This window comes from Colletotrichum aenigma (genome assembly GCF_013390185.1).
Source record: "Colletotrichum aenigma strain Cg56 chromosome Unknown KSG_Cg56_contig01, whole genome shotgun sequence".
Taxonomy (NCBI): Eukaryota; Fungi; Ascomycota; class Sordariomycetes; order Glomerellales; family Glomerellaceae; genus Colletotrichum; species Colletotrichum aenigma.
In genome coordinates, this window is record NW_023500907.1 from 6,572,303 (window position 1) to 6,585,594 (window position 13,292).

Below are 13,292 nucleotides of genomic sequence, written 5' to 3' on the forward strand. Positions count from 1 at the left end.
TAACAATTGCAGTATGTTTAATCGAACTGCAGGCGCGTTTCTCCGCGAATTTTCTTCCACTTACTTGACAATCTCTTAAGACAAAGTTTTTCTTTCGTCTTCACGGATGACTCCTTAGTTTGACGGCCTCTTATTGGAGTCCGATCCAGAATTTGCTCATAATCTTACTGCCATCCGAGCCGGATTTCGATTGACGTGACCCCACCTTCTTTGAAGACTTCAAATTCTGAACAAGGCTGATGCCCGCACTCTAGCTGCAAGTCTTGTGCAGGGGACGGTGCTTTAAGGCTAAGTATCGGATCTTACGGCACACTTTAAACGCATTAAGCAATCGGGACCCGGCACATCTTTTGTGGTTCTTATCGTGCCTATTGTGTCTGGCCGTGTGGGACCAGTCCCGCTGGCAATGCGGAAAGAAACGGTTCTAATTGCATAATCACGAATATTTCCCCGGGTCGCGAACTCAATGTGAGTGTTAACGCTCGCTAGGCGAAAGCTTTTAATTTACTCAGACTTTCAGGTGATATAACAACCAGCAGTTGCCTGTGAGATTTCTGTGTAGTGAGTGAAGAGCCCTACTTTCAGGTCAAGTAGGTTTGGTACAAGGTTGCGGATCATCATTGCTTCAAGAAGAAGGTTCTCGGAAGCACCGCACGGTGTGTATGATGGCGCCGACACCATGAGACTGAAACGACACACCTGATTCGGAATCTGAAACTCGGACACAAACTCCGATTTTGAAGGCACAAAATGAAGAACCTCTTTTCCTCGGAGCACTCCATGTTTGTGCCTGCTCATATTCGCTTCCCGTAATGCCGCACTTCGAACTGCGACTGCAGGATTGTTATCCACACGATGCAGTCTTGAGTACCTAAATTGAAATTATACATGAAGACTTCTTGTGAATGACTTACAAGTTTACTTGGGTTCTTAAGAGGATCATTGGCATGGTCTGTTTCCTCTGCGACCGCATTGCTCCAATCGATGATCTCATGTTTCTCGGGACCCGCCGAGGTCTTGGCATGCCTTTTCCGTCGGATGAACTTAAGCACTCGAAGGCTCTTGGCGATGTGACGCGGAACCATTACATCAGCAGCTCAACCAATGATCCGATGAACTCCACATCTCCAAAGCTCGCAGATAGATGAGCCGACTGAAGCAAGTCGGGCCACTCCCGATCACCGATGGACTTTGACTTACACACACCACTGCATCGGAGTCTGAATGGCCCGATGGACGGTCACACCACAACCACTGCCTGTCGCCTTATTTCCCGCTCTCGTGTCGATCGCGGGGGTACCGGGACCGGACACAGACAACGACGGTCCACCGATTGTGGGGAAACAACGGAAATATGCATATTTTGACCCAGACTTTGCTTCTTCTCCCCCGCTGCCCAGCTTTTCGATTCCAAGCATCACCGCATAAACGAGGACTTTTGCATCGCCGATGCTACTCAGAGTCGTCATATCCGCCCACGTGAACCCCGCGATTGAGGAACACTCCGCTGTCAGGTTGGACGACCGGTGCAAATGAGGGGCAGTTGGGATTCTTTTGATTCTTGGCGCAGCGACATGATCGTGACATGCGCCCAGCCGGAGTCGTGAGAATGCCCGGGAATGCTGATCCTTTACGTCAAGATTCTCTGCCGAGGCGTTAGTAGTAAGAGTTCCTCTTTCTAGAACACTAAAGAACTGGGCAATGGAAACTAGAGAGGTTATGGAGCGCGGTATAAAGGTCGTGCGGCGGTTGTCGGCGGCAGCCAGGTCCTAGGAGAGCCACGGCACCAGCAGGTCTTCCAAGTCGCTCACCAGAGTTCGTTTGTGATCACCATGGACCTCATCTCGGGTCTAAGCTTCCCGGGTGCTTTGCCGGACTGGACGAATCTGAACGTCTTGCACCGCAACACTCTTGCTCCGCGTGCACACTTCTACTCCTACGCCAGCGAGGACGCCGCTCTCTCTTTTGACCGCTACCAGAGCGAGTATCTCAGTCTCAATGGCACCTGGAAGTTCCACTACGACCAGAGCCCCTTCGAGGCTCCCATCTGGGAAACCGCGAACACAACCTCATGGGACGACATCGAGGTCCCCGGAATGTGGCAGCGCCAGGGCTACGGCTACCCTCACTACACCAACATCGACTACCCCTTCCCGGTGACCCCGCCCAACGTCTCTTACGTGAACCCCACCGGATCGTACTGGAGAGAGTTTGAGATCCCCGAGAACTGGGACGAGGACCAGCAGATCCGTCTCCGCTTTGAAGGCGTCGACAGCGCGTTCCATGTCTGGGTCAACGGCGAGGAGGTCGGCTACAGCCAAGGAAGCCGCAACTCCCACGAATTTGACATCACGGACTATCTCACCCCTGGCGAAGCCAACACCCTCGCTGCTCGCGTGTACCAATGGTCCGATGGATCCTACATCGAAGATCAAGACCAATGGTGGCTGTCTGGTATCTTCAGAGACGTCTACCTCATCCCATTCCCTCGCTCCTCTATTGTGGATTACCAAGTCAATACCTACATCGATGACACCTTTTCAAGCGGCACCATCAAGCTCAACACGACAATCCAGGGTGAGCCAGGCAACTTGACCGTCAAACTCCTTTCCCCGACAGGCGACACCCTAGACGAATGGGCCGGTGCATCGTCCGCCATTTACGAGCACACCCTCGCGGGCCAAGACTTCCACCTCTGGTCCGCCGAGACGCCCACCCTCTACACCCTCCTGGTCACCTTCAAGGGCCGCACCATTAGCCAGCGCATCGGCCTCCGCCGCGTCGAGATCGTCGGCTCCAACTTCCGCGTCAACGGCAAGCCCATCACCATCTACGGCGTCAACCGCCACGAGCACAACGCCCTCTCGGGCCGCACCGTGCCGTACGCCAACATGCGCGCCGACCTCATACGTATGAAGCGCTCCAACATCAACACCATCCGCACCTCCCACCAGCCGCCGCACCCGGACTTCTTCGACGTCGCCGACGAGCTCGGCTTCTACCTCATCTCCGAAGCGGACCTCGAGTGCCACGGCTTCGGCAAGGTCGAGGAGACAGACGAGAAGGCGGCCGATTGGACGTCGGATAACCCCGAATGGGAGGCCGCGTACATCGACAGGGCGCACGCGCTCGTTGAGAGATTCAAGAACCACGCGTCGGTTATTATCTGGTCGCTGGGTAATGAGTGCTTCTACGGGAGGAACTTGGATGCTATGACGACGTGGATCAGGCAGCGCGATCCCAGCAGGATCATCCACTACGAGCAGGACCGGAATGCCACGTCCGTGGATATGTACAGCCAAATGTACAAGTCGCCGACGAGTGTTCGTGAGTGGGTTGGTAACCACACGGATAAGCCCTTCATTCTATGTGAATTCGCACAGTAAGTACCTTCTTTGTATCACTTGAACTCTGCTGACAGCCCTAGTGCAATGGGCAACGGTCCCGGCGGCCTGAAGGAGTACATCGAGCTCTTCCGCTCAGAGCCCCTCGTTCAGGGCGGTCTCGTCTGGGAATGGAGCAACCACGGCCTTCTGAAGAAAGAAGGTGACATTGAGTACTACGCCTACGGCGGAGACTTTGGCGACGAACCCAACGACGCCGACTTCATCATGGACGGCCTCACTCTCTCCGACCACACCCCCATGCCCTCCTTGATCGAGTACGCCAAGGCCATCCAGCCCATTACCGTGATTCTGTCAGAAGACGGTCACCAAATAGTTGTCACAAACCACTACGACTTCCTCGACGTCAACTGGCTCGACGCCTCGTGGCACATCATCCAAGACGGCCAGGACCCGACATCCTCGCGTCCCCTCGACCTGGGAAGCATCCCCGCCGGCGAGCAGCGCACCCTCACCCTCCCAACCAGCAACTCGACACTGTCGGGCGAGGCCTGGATCACCGTCGAGTTCGCGCTCAAGAACGACACAATCTGGGCTGAAAAGGGGCACATCATCGCCTGGGACCAACTCCACGTCAACGCCCCAGCCGCAACCGCAAACCGCACCGCGCGCGCCGCCCTCACCAGCCGCCAATCCTCCTCCGCACTCAACTTCACCCAAGAAAGAACCCACCTCAAAGCCTTCACGTCCTCCTCCGCCTTCGACTTCGACCTCCTCCAGGGCAACGTATCCTGGACCGTCAACGACACCCCCGTCTTCACCCGCGGCCCGGAGCTCTACTTCTACCGCGCCCAGACCCAAAACGACGCCTCGCAATGGGGCGACGGGCCCCTCGTCTGGGACGACGCGCGCCTTGGCAGCATGCACACCCAAGTCCGCGACGTCTCCTGGCAAGACACCGCCGCCGGGTTAGTCGTCCACTACCGCGTCCGCGTCGCGCCCAAGGCGCTCGAATGGGGCGTCGAGGCATCCCTGACCTACACCGTCTCCCCCGCCGGCAGCCTCAGCGTGCACGCGCGCGGCGACTTCGTCGGCAACAACACGCCCGAGGTCGTCCCGCGCATCGGCCTCATGGCGGTGCTCCCTACCGACTTCGACGCGGTGTCGTGGTTCGGCCGCGGGCCGGGCGAGAATTACAAGGACACGAAGCAGGGCTGCCGCGTGGGCCGGTACGAGGCGAGCGTGGACGAGCTGTTTACGTACTATGACTACCCGCAGGAGAACGGCAACCGCGAGGACCTGCGGTGGGTGAGGCTCGGCAACGGGGACGTGACGCTCGATGCGCGGAGGGCGGAGGGGGAGGATGTGTTTAGTTTTACGGCGAGGCGGTACATGCCGTTCGATCTGGACGACGCGAAGCACCCGCATGACCTGGAGCCGTTGGACATGACGATTTTGAATCTGGACTATGATAATCATGGGATTGGGTCTGCGACGGTTGGTCCGAGGCCGTTTGAGGAGTATAAGTGCTACTCGGAGGCTTTCGACTTTACGTTTGAGCTGAGTGTTGAGTAGACACAAGAATGTCTGTGGTACATAATTTGGAGGTCTTAATTTTCATGAACGAAAGGTAGGCATTGCCACATGGACGGACAGCGGGTATAGCCATGGTGTTCGATCTCTCTTCTAATGCAATTCTATGAACCTTAGCGGCGATACTCCTCTTAGGCCTTGTGCGTAGGCACCCGCGAAACACGAGCCCTACCAAATCCCAGTTCCGTAACTCCAAATGAACGTGCAGTCCCAAACCAAAAGGTGTAACCAGACACATTCTCGTGCCTATCAGAGTCCGCTAATGTACCAATCCATCCCAGATAAGAAGCCTTCATGCGAGGTTAGAAGCCAATTTGCTGACTCGAGTGAGCTAAAGCCCCGAGACGACTTGCGAAAACAGATCCTCCTACTCCAATAGCTCATTAGTAATCATCACTGTCCGAATCTTGGCTCGATTAAGTACCTTGTGTGGACATGCCGTTTGGTCTGGAAGCTGCGGCAGCAGCACTCTTCGCGCGTCTCTTTTGCCTACGCTTCTCCTTCCTCTGACGATTCTTCTTGGAGCGGCGTTGCTCATGTTCTTCGGGCTCAGACGCGGGGCCCGTGTCTTCAAAGAAATAGCTCGTCGAGTCCTGACTTGAGGCCAGGTAAGGGTCTCTCAACAGCTGCATTTCTTCCTCCGTAACAGGCGTAGCCGGCAGAGGCTTCAGGACTTCTTCGCGTGGGCGCTTGAACTGGAGGACGCGATCTCCGAACTTGCGGATGGTCTCGTCGGAGATGCGGAGAGGAGGGAGGGGGTTGGAGTTGGCCTCGTCGGGGAGCGTGTCAGCCACCTCACGTGCCGGGAAGACGTGCTCATCGGGATCAACCTCCTCGAAACCGTTCCGGACAATAGCTTCCCAGTCGTCTGGATATTGTTCTGCCAGTGTCAAGTCCAAATCTTCACCTTCGGAATCGTAGTCCTCTGCGTCTGTGTCTTCGCCTCCGCCGTCTGCACGACTCTTCTTGAACATCTCCTTCTTCTTTTGTCGTGCAGGTACCGTCCCGTCTAGGATGACGTTGTCTTCCCAGTGGTGTATCGTAAAGTCGATGCCTGTGAGGTAGGCCAGCCGTTGAACGAAAGGAACGCACTTTCCGGGCTTGTGAGGCACTCCACACGGTTCATGGGTAAGGTGAATTTCGAAGCGAGGCGCCAGACCCTTCATTCGAAGACAGGTTTTGAGGTCCTTGAGATCTGTCATGGTGATGCGCTTGATCTTCCGGTCGCCGAAGACATGCAGCTGCATCATGGTGTATATCGTATACGCCGACAGCTTCTTCTCGGTATGGCCCGCAGCCCAGTTGCCGACATCGTCCTCCGTAGGTCTCTTGCTGGCACCGTCGTATGGGGAGCCCATCTTGAGGCCCAGCAGCTCCGCAAGATGTTTGACGCGCTTGATCCATTTCGTATGATGAACGATGAATGTATGATCCTCGGGCCGGGCCAGGTCGAACATGTTGCCGGATAGCGCCAGCTTCAACACCTGAAGGTCCCCATGTATGTCGCGGTTGGCCAGGAAGGCACAAGTCTTGAGACTGAACAGGTGCTTGACTCGATGAAAGGACCGCTCTGGGGATGTGTACTCGGCAACACCCACGGACTGCAAGACTTTGAAAGAAAGTCCGGCTTGACGGTACAGGTAAAGACCGTCGATGACTTCCCACACTGCGTTTTCCGTGCCGGCTTCCACCGCATCTGGGCGCAATTCCCCATCGCCTACTTGTATCATCGCGTCGAATCTGGCGTTGCTTCCCTCCATCCTCTTGAAGAAGAAAACCTTCTCTTGTGGTTTTTCGATGGGAATGATGGGGAGGTTGTCGAAAATGACAGGCTCGTCGAATTCCTTGGTCTTGATGATGCGGTCGGGAGTATCAAGCTCCATCGGGTCGACCTGCTGAGACTCGGTCTGCTGGTTCATCTTGTCGGATTGAATTGATAATTTGAATAATGAGAACTGGCTGAGTGGTTGTGCTTTGAGAGTTGCTGAGGTTTGCGGAGACGAGTTGAGTTGGTAACTGGTGGTTTGGAGCGGGACGTTGTGAACAAAGAAAAGAGCCACCGGCGCGAGAAGAACCAGAGGATATCGGCGATCTCAATGACGGAAGGAGCGCGTATAGCAGTATAGCCTGGACGAAAGAGGGAGAGCAGTGGAAGGTGGTGAGGGCTTCAAACTTGAGAATGTGGGGTCGAACATGTGAAACGCAGAAAGGGTAAAAAATGACACCAGGGACCAGAAAGTTGATGTTTCTCGGCGAAGGAGCTGATTGTTGTGAGGCGGTGGGTGAGAACGGAGAAAAAAGATAGAGAGGTTGAGGTCGTGGAGATGTCGCCGAGAAAGTAGACGTCCAGATCGCAGTAGTGGCCCAATCCAATGAGGAAGTCGCTGTGCAGAGAGAACAGGGGGAAGTCCCAGGAAGAAGAGAGCGCCTGCGTCTGTCAGATGTATACTAGTCTCGAGTTGCGTTGAGGATAGTTGATTGAGAAGAGAATATGGGTAGGTGAAGACGAGGTGCTGTCACCGAGAAAGCAGGAAACCCACAACTCAACTAGGAAGTCGTGACGTGAGAGGCTGGAAGAGAAGGAAGCGAAGAATGAGAAAGAGGCGAGAGGGCGTCCGTCAGGCTTCAGTAGGCTGGTGTGATGCGTTGCTCTCCGTTGAAGGTTGACTGAGTCGAGAGGAGAGTGTGGGAGAGAAGAGGTCGGGGTGGAAGTAGTATCGCCGGAAGAGCTCAGACATCGAGATCGCAGGAAGGGCAGGTCCAATCAGGAAGTCGCGACCTGCCAAGATGAGGTAGAGGAAGTAGAGTAAGAGTTGCGAGAGGTCAGAGAGCGTCCGCCGGGCACAAGTAGGCTGGCGTGATGGCCCAACTGAGAGGAGAGTGCGGGAGAGATGGGGGTCGTGGCCAAGGTGCTGCCAAGAGATCACAGACTTCGGTATCGCAAGGACCAGTTCGAGCAGGAAGGTGCCTCAGACAGGGAGTTCCACGAGTTGATGATGCAGGCGAAGAGATGGTGTACCATCAGATGGAGATCCGATGAAAACAGACAGCTCTCGAGAACTGGTGGTGAGTTAGAGTCGGCGTAGCTGACCTGGGGTTCAACGGAATGGATCGCCTCAGGTGTGCGCCTCGCCATTGGCATCAAGGAGGGGGCGTGAACCACAACGGCAATCAGCAGATGACAGACGCTGGTGACAACACGCCCACACTCGCCGACAGTAAGAAACCGAAAGGCCAGCAGGAACAGAAGCAACAGGCATGGAAGGCGCCATTCGCATCAAACACCGCACGATAAGAACACCAACACACCGAGAAGACAACGAGACCTGCAGGATGGAAAGGCAAGCGAGCGGGTGGGACTTGAATTTGGGATATCCGGAAGGAAAGGCATTTTCCAACCAAGCAGAATAAAGTCATTACTCTCTTCTCAATCGTGAAAACATCCATTTTCAGACGCCTAAAACCCCCAGTGAAATGCCCATTTTTGATTGTCCGTGAAAGCCCAGAAAAGCCCTTGCCCTTGATTTTTATTGCGACAGTACTTCGTCTAGAGGAATAATCTACTCGTCATCCTCCTCATCATCCTCAGCCTCGGCGGTGGTCTGGGCGATACCTGGTGAAGCAAGTCAGTATAAACAAGGCCAGGATGTTTTGAGTCAAGAGAGGGGACAAGACGTACGGTCCAAGTCACGCTGGCCGGACTGGGTGATGCGGCGGCCACCCTTCTCCTCGTCCTGCTCAAGGACGCCAATCTTCTCGAGGGCCTGGCAGATCTTGCGGTCGACGGAGCCGGAGGCGTCGACGTGGTGGCTGGGGCGGACGCCGCGGTTCTTGGCGGAGCCGTGGACCTTGCGGAGGCGGCCGACACCGACGGTCTTGCGGAGGTAGATGTGGCGGGCGACGGAGGCGGCGCGCACGTAGAACCAGTCAATGTCCTGGGGAGGGAGCTCCTTGGCGGGACCGGTCTTGACAATGTCGACCCAACCTGGCAAGACATGTGTGGTTAGCCAGCTGTCGTACTTTGTTGTCCCATGCATGGGATGAGATGGAGGGGAAGGGGACAGGAACATACCGGGAATGGGCAGCTTGCCCTGACGCTTCAGGAACGCAGCGTAGGCGTTGATGAACTTTTGCGCCTGTCGCGGGAGAAAAAGGACCAATTAGCAATGATTCCGTCATCAGAAGTCTTTCGACTCCCTCACGCCTGCTCCATTGTTCCTCTCATATGTTGTAGTTGGCCGTCTTCCTCCTTCGTTTCCGTGATGCGCAAGTTCCTCGCCGCGCAGACTGCCTCTTCGAACGACCAGGTCTTCCTCTCACTCATCACTCCATCAAACATACCCACCATCGTGGTCAGCGTCTCCGCGACACCCCGAAGGAGGCATGGCGAGAGGATCAGGTCGGGAGCCCGTCGTAATCGGCCGTCTTTTCAGATGCGGCAGTGGCAGTCGTACGCGGCGTCATCGAAACACACACATCTCGGTCGGAAGGATGGAACAACGGTTGATATTTTTTCGAGGTTCGGAAATCGGGCTTTTCTTCAAGGGTAGCGGTTGGAACCTACATCGACATCGCGGACAGAGACACCACCGGCCATTTTTGCGGTATTGATTGGGTTGGGTTGGGTGGGGGAGGGACTGGTACGGCGCTGGGCGTTTGGGAAAAAAGTTGGGCGATGAAGTCGGTCGGGTCAGCAAGCTAGATTTCGCGATCACGGAAAAAAAGTTTGGTGGTTTGGAAAATTGCGATTCGGCAGGGTTGGAAAGCCCTTGTGGTCCGTGCGTGGAATCACGTGGACATGGCTGCCAAGGATTAGGTAAGATGGCTCGCGCTAACCGCAATTGGATGCGGCTTCGAGGTGGGGTAAGTTCTGCAGCTGCAGATTCGGGGCCGGCATGAGAGATTGCAGATTCATGTAGTCAAGACCAGGGACTTGAATTTGATGTTGAGAGCCTTCTCACTAACGCTTTCATTATCACATGTTACTCCTGCATAGTTGAGACCTGGATGGACACCTTCAATGCCACTCCTCACTCAAAGCTCAGCACGGCATCACCAGTCACAATAGTTGAACGGATGCATCAAGTCTCGAATCAATGATCATTATTACGTGCCCTGAAGGCAGGATGCAGAACTCCTGCCCATGCAAAAAATCCAAAATGCCTACGACGGGAATCCCTCAAACCATACAGCAGAGCAGGCTCACAAGACCCAGGTATCATTCTCAATCCCAATCCCATACATATCCCATGTCCCATATCTAACCATTTTCAACGTCTAGTTCAGTTCATTTCAGTGCAACGGCTTCCGCCACCAGTTATGCTCCTAAGCCCAGTTGGCCAGGACGGCCATCACGCCGGCACCGAGGGCAACGCAGCCGAAAGCAAAGAGCTGGATCTTGAGCGGAGAGTTGCGCATCTGGGGGTTGAACATGAACTCGTGCGCCAGCAGCTCAACGAGACCCGTGTACATGAGAATTCCGGCGCTGATAGAGTCGAAGATGCCGTTGACGAGAGTCTGCGTCTCGGCGCTGCTGGGCCTGGCGGCAAGACCGACGGCGATGGCAACGGGGGTCGAGAGTCCGTACAGGCAGGCGAGGATGTGCGGCCACCACTTTCCATGCGAGGGCCACTGGGCGACAGCAAGACGGGAGCCGAGACCGAGACCCTCGAAAAACTGGTGGAAGGTCAAGACGATGAGGAGGACGACGAGCTCATCGCTGGTGGCGAGGACGAGACCGATGAAAATGGAGTGGAACACAACACCGAACTCGAGGATGAAGATGGCCGTGAGCTGACCTGTGAGACCGGAGTGGCTGTCTCCCTCGACGTGGTCGCGGGCGTGGCCGAGGTGGTCGCGTCCGCCGGGAGGGTAGCTGACGTCGTCCGGAAGTCCGGGCACCTTTCTGGGGTCGACGAAGCCGTTACCTCTCTCGGCGTCGCCGTTGTCGTGGGGGCAAACCTCGCTGGCGCTACCGTCGGTGGCCTGGTCCTTGGACTTGACAGCGACAGCACCAGTGCCGTTCATCTCGTGGTCGTGGCTGTGGGAGAAAGCGCTGCCGTTGGTCATGTTGGAGGCAACCATCTCGATGAGGAACATGACCATGACGGTCATCAGGCCGATGGCAAAGGCCCAGTCGTAGTCTCCGAGCCTGGGAGCCAAGCACTCGTTGTGAAGAGCCTCGACACCGGGGGCGAGCAGGTGCATCCACGCAGTGGCGATGATGACACCGGTACCGACATACTTGAAGATGAAGAAGGTCATCTTGGGGACGTGCATCCTGGTGGTCCTGGCGAGGAAGATGGGCAGGAAACCGCCGAGAAGCGAGGCGACGAGGATGATGAAGATGGAGGCGATGCGCAGAGGCATGTTGCTCACGTCGACGGCGGCGGCGCCGCAGGCATTCGTGGTAGCATCGGTGGCATCAGAGCCAGCGTCCTGGCGGGCAGCGAGAAGCCTCGCCGCAGAAATCTGGAGAGGGTTCATGTTGGTTGTTGTTGGAGGTGAATGCTATGAAATAGCAAGGGAGACAAGCGTCTTCTCCGAGCAGGTAGAAACCCGTAAGGCGATGGCGGCTCAAAGGTTACACGCGTTCAAGCCTTGGATGACGGGAGCTTCGAACTGTGCGTTCCCGGGGGAATGGGTCAAGTGCCGGCAGGGTGCGTCTGGCTTTGTGGTGACACAGAATGCTGAGCTTGTCGGGGAGCTGGTTGGCGGGGGTGAGAAGCAGCAAGGGACGATGAAGATCGTGTGGTGATGGATCCTCGCCTGTCTTGGCTTGCAGCTTGGCGTCTTGGTAAAGAGAAGATGAGGCTCTGAGGCGGACCTGGGCAGTATATAAAATGCGCCTTGAGCAGGGGGTCGTCCTCGAAAAGGTTGAAGAAGGCGAGTTCGAGGTTTTCCTGGGCGGGGTGGGCGACAGACAAGAGGGTGGGTGGTGCGGCGCTGGTGGTGGGAAGAGAGATGTCGAGAACCCGGATGGTCGTCGGTCGCGGGGGTTCGTCGGTTTAGATGGACATAAGAGGACGGACACACCCCCCCCCCCGCTAACGGCAATGGACTCGACGAGGGAACGGGAGAACCACAAAAGGTCGGGAAACCCGGCACCCTGCAGGACAGGAGCAGGATCTTATTTCGTCGACTTGTCCGGTTTATTTCTTGTGATTCTTCTGTCGGAGGGGACGCGCGAGAAGGACGAGACGCAGACGACGTCAAGATGCACGCAGGCGAGGCGCTTCTGTGTGTCCCGGGTAAAGTGGACAAGGTAGAACAGATGCAGACAACTGGAGCCGTCTTGGGGGAAGGACGAGCCGAAGTTGCTTTTTTACAGTTTGGAGATGTTTCCTGAAATGCTCAAGAATAAAGAATCGTCTCAAGATAGAGTTTCGATGGTTGGGATGTCGTCGCTCGTGGTCGGGAAAAAAAAAAAAGGGCAGAGAGAGAGGAAAGGGTGCAGGAAGCTGAGCTCCATGGTAGACGGCAGCGGCGCATGCGGCTGCTGCCATGCGCGCAAAATCGTACACAAAAGTGAGGACCTTGATGGCCCGACGTTGGAGGGTCCACTTTAGCAGCTGGGTCCCGTCGCTACCTCACAGGCGCGCTTCCCTTATCAGCAGAGAAGCGAAGCGCAGCGCAGCGCAAACGCATGGAACAGGACCAAGACACTGGTCGAGACACCGCTCCCTGCAGCGCATGCCCGAAAACAGCAGGACATTGTTTATTTTTCTTACTGATGCTCTAAATTACGTCCTCGGCCCTATCACCACATTCAGTAGAAAAACAGGGGAAATCGAACAATTAGATAAACTCTCTTTTCATCAGCGCATCCCCCAACTTCCTCGTTGGCCCCCTCAAAAACTGGACAACACGGTTCGAGTCTCCACGAGTCCCAGCAGCTGTGCAGCTGTATCCTGTGCTGCACCCGTGTGGTAGGAGCGTCAGCTTTGAAACTGGCTCCATCCCTGCTCCCAGGCGCTAGCTCCGCCGCGCCCGCCCCACCGTCCGTCGCCATTCAGATTTTTTGCACCAGAATATGCCCGCTCTGATTGGCCCGAGAGCTTGGCCATCAAGGTTCTCCGCACTAGCTTAACCATCAAGGTCCTCACTCTACTCACTATTTCCCGCGCAAGGTGTGTGTCATGCCCGGGTCACTCGCCCGACGACAGACAACCTACCTCCCCTCATGACTTCACACTCTGACTGGTGGTGTCTCTGCTGATTGCGACTTGACGCTGCTACTGACTGGCTGCATGAAGGATAGAGCTGAGATGGCGGCGCACTAGATGTCAAGTGTGTTCGTGTCGGTCACTCCGCGGACTTGTGGTATTACGGGATGTTATGTTCAGATGCTTTCTT

The 13,292-nt window shown here is 55.8% G+C and overlaps 4 protein-coding genes across 4 annotated transcripts; 1 reads left to right on the forward strand and 3 right to left on the reverse strand.

The window, feature by feature from the left end:
• Positions 1–1,832: 1,832 nt before the first annotated feature.
• Positions 1,833–4,919, forward strand: lacZ-1 (Beta-galactosidase; the record flags this gene model as incomplete). The annotated part of the gene is made up of 2 exons (XM_037317006.1): positions 1,833–3,382; positions 3,428–4,919. The coding sequence occupies 2 exons, from the start codon at positions 1,833–1,835 to the stop codon at positions 4,917–4,919; spliced, it is 3,042 nt and encodes a 1,013-aa protein (XP_037184859.1).
• Positions 4,920–5,353: 434 nt separating this feature from the next.
• On the reverse strand, positions 5,354–6,856 carry CGCA056_v001747 (uncharacterized protein; the record flags this gene model as incomplete). Its single annotated transcript, XM_037317007.1, has 1 exon — positions 5,354–6,856. The coding sequence occupies one exon, from the start codon at positions 6,854–6,856 to the stop codon at positions 5,354–5,356; it is 1,503 nt and encodes a 500-aa protein (XP_037184858.1).
• A 1,641-nt stretch (positions 6,857–8,497) lies between these two features.
• rps19 (40S ribosomal protein S19) lies at positions 8,498–9,534 on the reverse strand (the record flags this gene model as incomplete). The annotated part of the gene is made up of 4 exons (XM_037317008.1): positions 8,498–8,550; positions 8,617–8,922; positions 9,010–9,073; positions 9,502–9,534. 4 exons carry the CDS (start codon positions 9,532–9,534, stop codon positions 8,498–8,500), a joined length of 456 nt encoding a protein of 151 aa, XP_037186096.1.
• A 728-nt stretch (positions 9,535–10,262) lies between these two features.
• Positions 10,263–11,423, reverse strand: ZRT2-0 (Zinc-regulated transporter 2; the record flags this gene model as incomplete). Its single annotated transcript, XM_037317009.1, has 1 exon — positions 10,263–11,423. The coding sequence occupies one exon, from the start codon at positions 11,421–11,423 to the stop codon at positions 10,263–10,265; it is 1,161 nt and encodes a 386-aa protein (XP_037186095.1).
• Between the last annotated feature and the right edge of the window lie 1,869 nt (positions 11,424–13,292).